This window comes from Serinus canaria, chromosome 1 (assembly GCF_022539315.1).
Source record: "Serinus canaria isolate serCan28SL12 chromosome 1, serCan2020, whole genome shotgun sequence".
NCBI lineage: Eukaryota > Metazoa > Chordata > Aves > Passeriformes > Fringillidae > Serinus > Serinus canaria.
In genome coordinates this window covers 90332462-90345680 of record NC_066313.1, presented here as the reverse complement: position 1 = coordinate 90345680, position 13219 = coordinate 90332462, and the positions used below count along the sequence as shown (strand labels likewise).

The following is a 13219-nucleotide window of genomic DNA, read 5'->3' as shown; positions in this document are numbered from 1 at the left end:
ACTACATCGCTGCAAGAAACAGTGAATTAAAATTCTATATTGTCTTGTTATTGTCATTTGTACAAAGTCACTGTAAAAAATCTGATAAATTACACAAAAGGGCTATTAAGTTGTAATTCTACTGCCTTTGCTTCTGCAGTTGGTATTCAGGAGTAAGCCTGTCCTTCCTTACAAGTTTATCCCTTCTTACCCCACCTTCCCACAGGGACATGCCTAGTCAGGAGACCTGTGGTCTCTCCCCATGGGGGTTCCCAGTGGGCTTGTGCTCACAAGTCAGCATCACTGCTGCCTGTAGATGACCCTGCTCTTGCTCTTAGTATATCCTCACCACTTTCATTCTTCACCTAATTTGATGCCCTCTTCATTTTTTTTTTTATTTTCCAAGTTTTTACCACCCTTACACTACCATTCCCACCTATACTCCTCCCAAATAAACAACCTACTCAATTTCTTTTCCCTCATTGGTCCCATATTTTCTACACTCAATTTTTTTTTTTTCTGACACTATTACCTAGGTAATATTTTCTCTAATATGGTATTACCATTACATTTGGCTGAATGAGACAGCCTTGCCTCCAAGGGCTGCATTTTGACCCTGTGGGTCTTATTGGAAACATTAATGTTACACATTTTTGGATAGAATTACCATACTTTACTCTTGATTCTCCAACCTAATTCTAATTAAGCAGCACCTCACCTTACGCACAGAAAGCTTGCACGCCAGTGCAATGGCATAGCTCATTTTGTGTTTGCACATGTGTCTACTCTTAAAGTTCTTCACACTCAGGGTTCCATCAAAGGTGTGTAGCCTTCTGTGAGGGTGAGACTTGGACACTTAGCACAGGATTCATCTCATGTGAAGCTGGACATCTGCTCTGTAGACATGTCTCAAACAGTTGCCCTATGCTGCATCTCTTATCCCCTTACTCTCCTTTGATGAGATTTAGGTCTGGTATCTGAAATAGATCTGATGAGAGTCTCTGCATGATCTAAAGCAGCAGCCAGCCAGATGTTGTGCCTATATTATGTAAATCTTAAATTAGATCCTATAAACCCCATTTCTAAACTCTGCCTAAACTCTGGACTTCTTAGAGAGTAGTGGCATTATACACCATCCAAAACATGAGGAAGACTTGGAGCTGAAAGGCTTCTCAGCAGACACCTTCATACTTGAAGGCCAGTTCTTTCAGCTTGATTACAAATCCTAGAATATCATTCTGGAGCAGAATGCACTTACCTTCATTTAACTGCACTTATCTTTATTTAACTGCATACTGAGCTAGTCAGGAGAGTCATCTCCCCATCCTTACACTTTCTTCAGGGAGTGGATCTCTCTATGGAAGCTAGTCACCTCCCCCCACCTTTGTGGTTGAGAGGAAGCAATAGGACCTTTCTGGGAGAGGTGCAGTGGATCAGTTTAAATGCCAGTATAAGGATGGGATGAAGCATGTCCTAGATCTGATTGTTCTCACCACTGACCAAAAAGGCTCCTGCTCAGATCAAAACACCCACATTGGTCTGTCACCATTACTGTTATGTTCCCAGAAACCTGTTTTCCTCAGGACATAAATAGTTGAGGACTTCAAAGTACATTGTCCGTTGCTAAATTTGAAACTTTCAGTCTTTTCGCATTCTAGTTACTGGCTGATATATGTCCATTTGATTTCCCTTCATCTCAATTGTGGGCCCATGGGTGTAATTGTTTTTAGCAAAGTTCTACAAGAATCCTTAACGGACTTATTTTTGAATGTTAACAAGCTTGTAAACCGTAATGTTTTAGACTGTAATCCCCAGTAATGTAAGATCAAACAACAGCGCAGCGATCTTCAAAAAATTATAAATATTCTAGATATTTGTAATAGTGGAAGATAGTAAAAAATGCTGCACGTGACTAAAAGTTCCCAGAGCCATTCCACTAGCAGTTGAAAAGTGAAGAGGTACAAATTAGGTAATAAGGAAAGCCCAAGTATAATCAAGAAGAGGTATATTACTGCTGGTCTCAAATGCTTTCCCATTATGTTCCCTACCCTTGGAGAATCTTCCAGATTTTTCTTCTCATTATCTGCAGAATCTGTGTGCATAAAAGGATACAAAATGAGAAAATAATGAAAAAAAAAAGCTTCCTAAAATTGTGGAAGAAAACAATTGTGTCCCCATATTAGCTGCTGGTATTGTTACAGCATGCAAATTAAAATATTGGATGGTGGATAGTACACAAACAATAGACCTTGAACTTCCATTTGAAATAAACATTAGCAGCCTCCTGCATTTTTTTCTTACAAGTGCACAAATATCTTAACATAGTGCTGATTCATTTTCTATTTTCTGATTCATTTTCTATTTTCTCCTTGACAACAGTTTACCAAATTTAGTGTCACTATGCTAATTAAAAAATAAACTTATTGTTCTCATTATTTTTTTCTCAGTAGGCGAAACCAAGAACCCACATGATCAAATTGCTGTATCTGTCTGCTACTCTTAGGCTGGGATATGCTGTTGTTTACAACACTGACAAAAACAGATTCTAAAAGTTCAAAATTGATTGTTAACAATGGCAGCACTACATTGCACAGTTCTCCTTAAAGTATACCCACATCCTCCAGAGGAATATGATCACACAGGCCATTCGTCTGCATGGCATCCATAAAAATTAATAGAACTATACTCAATTTCAGAAAAAAAAACTGTGGGGGAAACTCCATTAAATGAAGGGTAGTGAGAAAAATATGCACATTTCATTTGCAAATAGGTTAATAAGAAATAAACTCCATGGAAATAGTGAGTTTTATTTAACTAAAAAATGGACTAACCTGAGCAAACTGCTGGAGTTTATAAAATTGCCTTGATTTAATATTTCCTCTAAACAATAGCTTAAACATAAATCAGAATTCATAACATGACACAGAATTCTGCTACATCCATGAAATTATGTCCTGAATAAAGCACCTAACCTAGGTTAGGCCATGGTTTTAGTTTGGTGAACTACTTTGATCAGTATGAAAACCCTACCTCTTCAATTAAACATAAGAATTAAATATAAAGCTGAAACAAAAGTGTTTTAGTATATAAAAGTACTTAAGACACAGACATGAACCTTCTCAAGACAAGCATAACGACTTGTTTTGGGAACTTTGTAATTCTTTGTGTCAAAAGATTAAGAGTCTGCTGTACAAATATGACCAAAGCAGGACTTTGGTAATGCTTGGTGCCTGCTCCATACCTTTTATTCATTTGACTGCCAGGGAGGTATCCAAATCCCAGAGCTGTGTTTTCAGGTAGTGTGAAGGCAGAAATGGATACCTGAGAAATGTGACCAAAAAACCTCTGGTGTTGAGTAGAGGATTGCTTAGAGCCCATGGCAGCTTTGGTCCCTTCTCTGTTTTAGCTCCTTAAGTCAGCCCTAGAGGCAGGAATAGCAGCATCACTGTCTATTTATTAAACAACACAGCAGTTCAGAGCACCCATCCTGTTTTGGAGCCTTGTTTATATCCCTTTCACCTCCCTTTCAAGAGATGATGAACTCAAGCTCTGAAGGAGGCTGAAAAGTGAAGGCACCATTTGCTGTAGCCAAGAGGAGAGCAAGTGACATGGAACCTGACTCTGTACCCTACAGCTGGGTTGCCTTGAGGTTTAATTTGAGGAGCAGTGCATGTGAAATGCCCTGAATGAGGGATTTGGGTTTCCTATAGCCACTAGACTTAGTCCTTCTCTCTTTTTCTTCTGACTGTATTAATTAGTCACTGTAGGCCAAGTCAGGTTCAGAAATAGTGATGAGAAATCCCTTCCTCCTTTCACAGATTACTTACTAGGCTGCTAGGTCATTTTCAGGGGCTCAAAACCCTGAGCTCCTGTGGGCTGCAGGCTGGTCTTCACAACATTCCTAATCATTAGGTTACATTTATAAAAGTCACACCACAGCATGCACAGCATCTCTGCTGTTCAGGTTTCTGAACAAGACTGACTGTGGCTGCTGCATTCTGTGCAGGCACTTGCATGGAATATAATCTGGGTTTGCCTGCCTGTTAAAGTCCATCCAAGGCTTTCTGTGGAGTGGTGCATATTTTGTGATCCATATATTTGTGGCCCAGGCCAACGTGGTTGTGGTCAGGCAGGAGAGATGTAACTGAAGACATTTACTCAAGCTGAGAGTGACTTCTAAATCACAGTGGTTGATTGCTAGCAAATTTTTTGTTCCTCCAGAATAGGTAGCCATAGATGAGGAGAAAGCAGGAGTTTGGCTCATGATTTTGAACATGATACCTACATCTTTCTTTATGTCCACCAATAAATATTTCAAAATACAGCAACCATTTGGAGCATGCATAGAAGGATGTGCTGCATTGTGACCTAGGACTTAGACCATGTCCCTAAAGAATCCAAGCAGCTGCACTTCTGTGATGTGATATCTATTGCATGTGTCAAAAGGATATGTAAGATACTGCTCAGCATCGAGCTGCAGTGTTTTGTAAATGTGGAGAGAAATAAATGAACTAATATTATATTTCTTGATGCTGATCTCCAAGAACTGGACAGCCACTCACGGCTGCTTCTAAGCATATATGAAAGAGATTTCAGCTGTAAATGCTAGATCTGATCCTGGTTTTTGCTTTAGCAGTTCCCAGCAAGTCTGCTAATCAAAACTGATTGTGCTTGCTGTTTCAGATATTCTAGCTGATATCTTTTAACTTTTGTGTTATGTGTTCTGGTTTGCAGGGTGGAAAGAAATACACAGGGCCATGTGGCGGCAGAGACTGCAGTGGAGGATGTCAGTGTTTCCCTGAAAAAGGAAGCCGTGTAAGTAACATTTTTTCCTGTAAATTGTTCTTGATGGTGCAAGTTCAATGCTATATATTTTGCTGTAGGTGAACTTGCACTAGACTGCTAAGAGTGCTAAAACCATTATTCTTTTTCAGGAAAAAGTTGTTGGCATTCCATCTTACTTTCTCACAGGCTTGTAGATTTGAAGAAATGCTTTGTTGTGAATGCACTGTTATGATATGTAGCAGGCAAAGATGAAGGCCAAGGGACCTGATGGCCATGACAAGCTGATCAGAACAGAATGATGAAAAGATACCACATACATGCATGGGATGTAGACATTTGATGATTTTAGAGGTTTTTTTCCAACCTAAATGATTCAATAATTCTGTGATTTCCACTAAAGCAAGAAGGAACCGTGACTGCAAAACCTGAAATCCCTGCTGAAAGGCAACTGTTTGGAATTCCTGGCATTATGTTGTGGCTGATAGTCTGTTCTTCATTCTGGGAACTAGTGAGGAATGAGGCAGAGGAAGGGAGATGGGGTGGAGGGGATTAGCCACCTGCCACAAAGAGCACTGAGAAATAGGGCAGGGCTCCTATCCTGTATGGCTTGGAGCCCTGGCTGGCAAGCTCCTTCTGTGCAGCTTGGTCTTCTGCAGCTGAGACAGTGACTCAGCCTTTTCCATCCACCCATCTCTAAGAATAGGTCAGGCAAGAGATGTGGTGTCAGGTCATGTGCTTGTTCTGCTATCACAAACCTCATAAGATTTTTCAGTTCTCTGCCTTCCCTTCACACAGCCAGCCACCAGTTCCCATTCCCATTGCATTCCTTAAGCTTGACTCCACGTCTGAGAGGTGGCAGGAAAGTCACAGTGTAGGTGGGAGGCAAGGAACATAGCTGTTTACAGCAGAAGTCCTGATGTCTCCATGGAAGTCAGATGATCCTGGGGCCACCATGCCATGGGGACTGTAATGGTTATACTCCCATGGCCTGACCATGAGCTGCTCATGATCTGCTTTCCATTACAATAACCCAATGGCAACCTGATGATCTGAGGACAAACAAGCCATCCCCTGAGACACAGCTTCTCATGGGGCTCCCTCCAGCTGTTACTGCCTTACCCTCATCATCCAGCACATGAAGGTTGGCAAGTGCCTCCTGCCACTTCCCACTTTTGACTGAAAATCAAAGACTAATGCTGTAAGATGCTCACTAGAGTTCATGAAAATATCTGTTGCAAAACTATCAACTTTGAAATGTCTTTCATGCTCCTTATTGACTGAATGACCTTGAATTTCAAGTTGCCAAATGTGAAAGAAAAAAGAGGCAGTTAAACAAAACTAACTGCACAGGTTGGAAAGCTGAAAATGTGAAAATACCACAGTAGAGAAGCAGTCAGATGCCACTGACAAGAAGCTCCTGGGAGTTGCTTCCTATCTAGATTGGGAAAGTGAGGGCAGATTTTATGTACTTGCTTACCACTCTCAGTTTTACCTCAGGGAAGTAAGTAAATCCCCTAACTCATGAGGTTGGCCTTCTTTTAAACAGATACTCAAAAAGAGAAAAAGGATATTCTACAAAACATAAATTATATTTTACTGCTTGTGGTTAATTGTGCAAGATGTGAAAAAGTATTGGGAAAAGGGATTTACAGAATTTTACACATCAAAAATCATATTTTATCTCTCTGTATTTTACCTCTCTGAAATGATACACCTCATTCTGATTTAGCATACACTGCCTGTATTTTGTGTCTGCTGATCTCTTCAGATGTCACAACCTCTGTTAAACATCTGGTTTAAGGAACAAGATTGGCCTTTAGAGTCTGTCAAGTTTGGCATAGCTTCTGGTCTCATGCTAATCCTCAATGGGAATATTTATTTTCACAAAACCTCTGTATAATCTGGCACGGCACACATTCTCTGTTCGAGGTGACTCATTGCATGCACAATAGATGTCCTGCGTGTTTGCACTTGTGAGAGTGCCTGAAGCAGTCTGGCAGAGCCTGCTTCTGCACTGACTCTCCAGCCCAGGTGCCACAGAGCTGTCACTTGCCTGCAACTCGGGTAGGAGCAGCACTGCAAGGGTCTGCAGCCAGCTGTCAGCCCTGCCATCCTCTGGAAATTCACCCTCTGTTTGTGACAGGTCTGAAACCAGGCAAATTAAAAGCATTTTCTTTGGATTGCTGCTACTGACTGCACATCAGCATCTGTTGAATGAAGTGAATTCATTGAAGTGGTAAACATAATTGCAAACTATGAAAGGAGTGAAGGTCTGAAGAAATGCCTGCTCTTTATTTATAGGTGCTTCTACTTCATTTGTTTTTTTGCAAAATAAGGGCCTTTTTGCAAAATATGCCCACTGGTATCTCCTGGGACTCTGTGCTAGAGGCAGGGAGGCACTGTCAAGATATGTGGAGATTCATCCTGGCTTTGGTGATCTGGGCCAGATCTTCAGGTGCAGGGCATCTGGAAGCCCTATGCTGCTGTCTGCCATGCTTTTGGTTCAGGGCTGGTCAGGATAGGCACAAAGGGCACAGGAAAGTTGAATCCTGCTTCATAGGGGCAGTTCTAGGGGCAAAAGGCAATCTAGCACAAATCAATGCACTCACTTAGCAGGCGTTCTGGAAAGAGATATGTGGTTTTAGGTTTTCCTCTACTCTGTTTTGGCTGGGCTTGACCCTGCAGTTTTCACTGGGCTCAGACACTGCTAAAATCGAGGAACAGAAAAATTAAACAGCAGAAGCATCATCTGCCCACCATAGTGGTGGGGGAGCTGCTGCAGCTAAGCAAAAGCATCATCTAGCCTGCAACCTCCTGCCTCTCATCTGAGCTGCTCCCAGGGCTGTAAGGACACCTGCAAATGGCACTTTCTTCTTCATTCCCAAAAGGAAAGCTGGTCAAATCCAAATGTGCAGAGAATCAGGACATTGCTGTGATCACTGTGTTTGCAACTGACAGCAAATGCTGGGTTGTTTCTTGGAGAACTTTCTCCAAATAAATGTCTCTCAGGCCATACATGATCCCCTTGAAATTCCCACCTCCAGTCCTGCTTTGTGTTCCCATCTTCATAGCAGAAAGAGTAAAGTTCCTCCCTGTCCTGGTTTAGGACAAATTAGGGGAAATCTCCGAAAGGGAGTCCCCTAAAACAAACCTCCAACCACCCCTCCCCCAATACCGGGTTCGGGAAGGAATTCCTCGGAGGAGCAAAGTGGAAAATAAAACCTATTTAATAACAAGTAACAAAGGAACACTCCCCAACACAAGAAAAGAAAAAGAAACCAGGCAGTGTTGTGGAGGGTGCTGATCTTCTTCTCGCAGACTCCGGGGGGTCCTGGACGTCCCAGGTCAGGTCCGGAGCCGGTACGGTATCTTCAGGGGAGGGTAAGAAAGAGGGAAAGGGAAAAAAAAAAGAGCGCAAAAGAAGGCAAGCCAGCCAAGCTAAGCAGCAGCAGCAAGCAAAAGCAAAAGCAGCCAGCAAGCTAAGCAGCAGCAGCAGCCAGCCAAAAGCAAAAGCCGAGGTGCCCGGTCACCCTCACCCTCCCCGCCCCGCCGCAGCAAGACGGCCGGGGGGGGGGGGGGGGAAAAAGGCCAGACACAACACACGATATTGGGATAAAGGCTGTCACCCCACGACACTCCCATAAGCTGCTTTTGGTTTTTCCACTCTTTAATGACACTCTAGTCTTTGTTCTTTTCACTGCAGCCCAGTTATGTTCCAGTTGCATTTACTGTTAGCTGGTTACAAATACCCAGTCTGTCTAACCCTGCCTTCCATCTAGGTGGATGGTTGGAGCTGGGGCTGCAGGAGCCAGCCTGGGGACCAGCCTCAGCCTCATCTCCCTTCTCACAGTGGGCAGAAACTCAGTGGAGTTGCAGTGCAAATTGAAGTTCCTGAAGGAGCGTTCAAATCCACATGACAAGAAACCATGGTATAAGCCTCAGTGGAGGACACAGAGTGAGAAGGCAGAGGAAAGACAGCAGACTTTTCTCCCTGAGACATTTCTCCCGAATCTCCCAGATTAATCTTCTCATTTTCTTCTATGGCAACTTCTCCTAAATTGTTCTCCTACAACAAGAGACTCACCCTTTCCCTAAGGTACATTTGGAGAACATAATATAAGGAGTACACAGATACCTGGGTATGAGGGAAAAGAGTAAAGGGAACATTGATACGGTATTGAGATTCTGTTTTGATTAAAATGGAAAGCCGGGATTAAATGAATTTTTAAAAATCTGGTTTCCTTTCTTTTTTCCTCAAGATTTTTATTGCAGCTCCTAAAATATTGAGATTTATACTTCTCTGCAAACTGTGCATTGCTCAGAGAACAATATATGTGCCTTAAAATTTGTTAAACATTAATGCACTTATGTAGGAAACGATAACTCCATTCAGTACAATGGCCAGCTGTTTGATCCATTGAAGTTCATAATCAGCCTCACTTCATAACCAGCCTAGAAGGCTTTATAGAAAGTGGAAGTGAGTAGAAATCTTTCTGATCTTTGTATAGAGTGAGAAATTGCACTCTTTTGTACTTCCCAAGTCAGGCGTCTAACAGTGCTCAAGCCATTTAGCCATTGTTTTTGCTAGGGGCTGGAATCATGGAAACTGAAATTATAAGACAGCTTTGTGTCCCCCCATAAAGGCCACTTCTTGGGAAAGCCCAAACATTTATTTTTAACCTAGACTGACTAGCAGTCCTTTACAGATAGCTGGTCTGTTGCTTTCACTGATGCAGTGGCCAAGGGTAAGCTATTACCAGAACACCTAAAATTACTTCTGTCTGCTTTTGGATGCTACACAGTTGGGAAATCTAGTGTGTGATATTTGCTTGCAAGCATTTTCCATATGAGTTTAAGTCTTAACACATGGGCTAGATTTAGATGTGTTTCTTTGTAATGTAAAACAAACAACAACAAAATAGAACAAACAAGTATTCTAAAGTCAACTTCATTATTAAGTTATAGGGAAATGTTTAAATCAAATAAAATTATTTTATTTTATTTTTAGTGTAATTCTTGTATATTATAATTAACTGGCTTTTAAGCTGGTATAATGATAGTAGCTCCTTCTAAGTCTGTTGGTGTAAACTGATATATCTGATGAAAACTGATATTTAGGTTTTTTTCCCCTCCACAAAATAATAACATTAGAAGCATCTTCTTCGGTATTCATCTAGCTCACTATTCTGTTCCCAAAAGTGAACTACCATAAGAGATGCTACTTATAGGGAGCACAGAGTTCTGGCAATTTTCTGCAGTCCATTCACTTGTACCCAAGATAACCCAATTTAAATATTCCTTCAGTGTCTGTGTTTCGTCCTGAATTTGTCTAATCTTTTTTTGAAGCTACTGTAACTGTGTGTCTTTGCAACCTCCAGTGGCACTTTTCAAATGATGTAAATTATATAAATCACTGTCTGACCTGTTCTAAGCAAAGCTCCCTCTGGTTTCCTCAAATACACCCTATTTCCAGTACTGGGAGATTTTGAGTAGTCTGTGTTTAGGTTACTCACTGTTTCCCTAATTTTGTAAATCTTGGTTCTAGTCGCTCTCAGCTTTCTCTTCTCTAAGAGGGTGAGTCACAGCCTTTTTAGGTTCTCTTTTGAAGGTGACACTTTAGCCTTTAGTGCATTTACTCTCTCTTCTGTGACAAACCAGAACTGTACCCATCCAGTTTGGTGGAGTCCTTCTGTATCTTTCTCCAGCATGAGAAATCACCAGATCTCCCCATTCCTCAGCACCAGCATCACATTTAAGAACCTAAGAGGGATTAGTATCATCTATAGACTCAGATGTTTCACAGTTCAGTCCCTTCTGTAGATCACCATTGGAATCTTTGCAGAAACGAGTTACAGCATGTGTCTGAGTGAACCCAATGGTATTATGCCTTTATTTTGATATGTGACCATCAGGTACTTTTCTCTTCTTCCAGTCCTTCAACAGCCTTCAGTCCATAAGAGCACCTCTCTTACAACCCCAAGATAATTTATTTTAAAAGCTTCAGTGAAGCATTTTATGAAAACAGTTTTGAAAATCCAAATACGTTGTAGTCACTAAGGCTTGCTTTACCATGCTTATCCTTGAGCTCAGTTATTGTGTTCCTTAAGGTGGACTACTGCCTTGCCAAGCAGGAAAGTCAAATAAACTGGCCCACAGTTCTCAAAGTTTCCTCTTGAGCCCCTTTTCCACATGGAAGCTTGGTTGGCACCAGCCCACTGGTGCAGTGGCAGTTTACAATGTTGGGTTACACACTTTGGCCAGTGCTTCTGCAGTTTCACACTTGAGTTCCTTCAGAAGTCATGGGTGAATGTCCCCACTCATGTTCACTTAGTAACACCTGCCTTACCTGTTTTATCTACTACTTCCTTCATATTTACCTGAAACTACTCTGTCTCAAGGAATAGAGACCTTCTCAAGTACCTTCAGCAGTAAAGACCTCTGCAGAGAAGTCACCAAGTTTCTCTGCTATGGCCTTACTATCCCTGAGTGCCCCTTATGAGCCCTTGGCATCATGTGGTACAGCTATTTCCCTTGTTGCCTTTTTGTTTTCCTTTAAACAGCTTTTTGCTATCAGCTTGGTTGTCTTCTGCAAAATTTTCTCATTCATTTTTAGCCATCCTAGTTGCCATTTATTCTTGATTTGTTTTTTATGGGCTTTCCTGTTTATTTCAGCAATTTTTTAAATGCCAGCCCTTTTGCCTACAATAGCCTCCTTAGTTGTTTTTTTTTTTTTATGAGCTGTGCAGAGTTTTTATTGAACCATTTTACTTTCTTTTTGATATGTGACACATAGTTTACTGGGGTTTTTAACACAGTGTTTTTGAAAAGCCTCCAGGTTGCTTTAGGCTTCTTGCCTTTTTGATTGTTTTTTCAGGCTTTTACTATTTTTGTGATTTTTATGTATTTCCCCTTCTTTGGAAATTGGATATCTGTGTGATGTATTTGTTTGGCTTACTACAGCATTATCCTAGTACACTACAGCATTAAATTCAGTTATATTTTGAAGCTCTTGCAGAGCAGTTCTCCCAACAGAACCTCTTGAAGCAGGTCCTGTGCAGCACTTGACACTAAACCCAGAGCAGCATTCTTTCTTATGGGTCTCAGTGTCTATTGTGCTAAGAAAAAGTCAGTTAGTGGGTTCAAAACTTTTATTTCCTTATCCCATCTGGATGAGGCATAGTGCCTGACAGTATGTGGGTAGTTGGAATTGGCCAGTATTGCTACCTGACCTAGTTGTTCAGCTCCTCTAATTTCACTGAGTATTTAATTATTGGCGTCTTTAACAGAGGGGTCCTAAATACAAAGGAAGTCCTACCTTTCTGTTATTTCCACCCACAAGGACTCCTAATGGTCTCCTCCTCCCTGAGTTTTTTTTTCTGTAACACTTTATTGTAGCCTTCAAATATTGTGCCATTTCCCTGTCTGTATCTCATTTTCTATTGTTCCTGTAAATTAGATGAGCTAGTCATGTATGCTGCTGATTATTTTCCTTTCACCTGCATGACATGCCTTTTATATCATTTATTGCCAGGTAGCATAAGTCCATAATCTTATTCTTTAGATTTCTAGCATTTCTGTAGAAGCACTTACAGCTTTTTACCATCCTCTGTTGCAAGCACCAGTCAACTGGAATTGTAAATGGTGTTATTTACCTTACCTATTCCACGAGGTTGGCCAGGACCTCAGTCTCCCACACAGCTGTCTTGAGTTAACCCCCTTGGACACCCCTGTTCTACTTTGCCTCACAAGGGGTATAATACAGAATTGTGACCACTGGTCACCAGTCCCTTCTACCAGAACAAATTCCTATCTGGCCATCTCATGGGCTCTGCTCCCTTTGCACTTAGAAGGCCTTTCAGTCCTCTCACCTGTTCCAAATCCAACTGTGTTAACTCATCAAACCTCCTGCTGCCATCACAGGCTTTGTCCTCTCCTGGAAGATTCCCTCTGTCCCAGCAGCATCCTCACACCAAGCAGACATTACAGTCAGCCAGAGCTTAGAGTTTATCAGAGGTTTGATCCCTTCTTCCAGGCTGATCATCCACCTTCCCTCTGACTGACAGCCCCTAAATACTTGGATCAGCATCAAGGTTTTGTGGGATTTTTTTGACGGTCAGCAAGAGAGAAATGGGTTGGAAAATGTCCTATTTGCTCTTCAGTGTTTGCCATGTACAAAGCTTTGGGAATGAACTTGATCCCATATCTACTGAGGTATTGTCAGATTTTGCAGCAGAATGGATAGAAGTACCAGAAATTGGTGCTTCAAAATCTCACATTGCTTCATAGACCAAGGTTAAGTCTCTGGAAAATTCCCAGATGAAAATCTGCCCTCTGAGGGAAGGTATTTGGAGGAGGTGTTTGTAATGGTAACAGATTTACAAGGAAAGTGCCCATGGTATTAATGAGCACTACACATGGGATGGGATGACTCTTCATTATTTCAGGGCTGTAATCA

At 41.5% G+C, this 13219-nt stretch overlaps 1 protein-coding gene across 4 annotated transcripts in view; it reads left to right on the top strand.

Annotated features, from left to right (window-relative positions):
- The window catches only part of COL4A2 (collagen type IV alpha 2 chain), a 141166-nt gene that overhangs the window by 35672 nt on the left and 92275 nt on the right, over positions 1-13219 (top strand). For all 4 annotated transcript variants that reach the window (XM_050974367.1, XM_050974372.1, XM_050974363.1 and 1 more), the window contains exon 4: positions 4714-4794. In XM_050974367.1, the coding sequence (XP_050830324.1) occupies positions 4714-4794 (81 nt within the window). The remainder of the gene's footprint in view (positions 1-4713; positions 4795-13219) is intronic.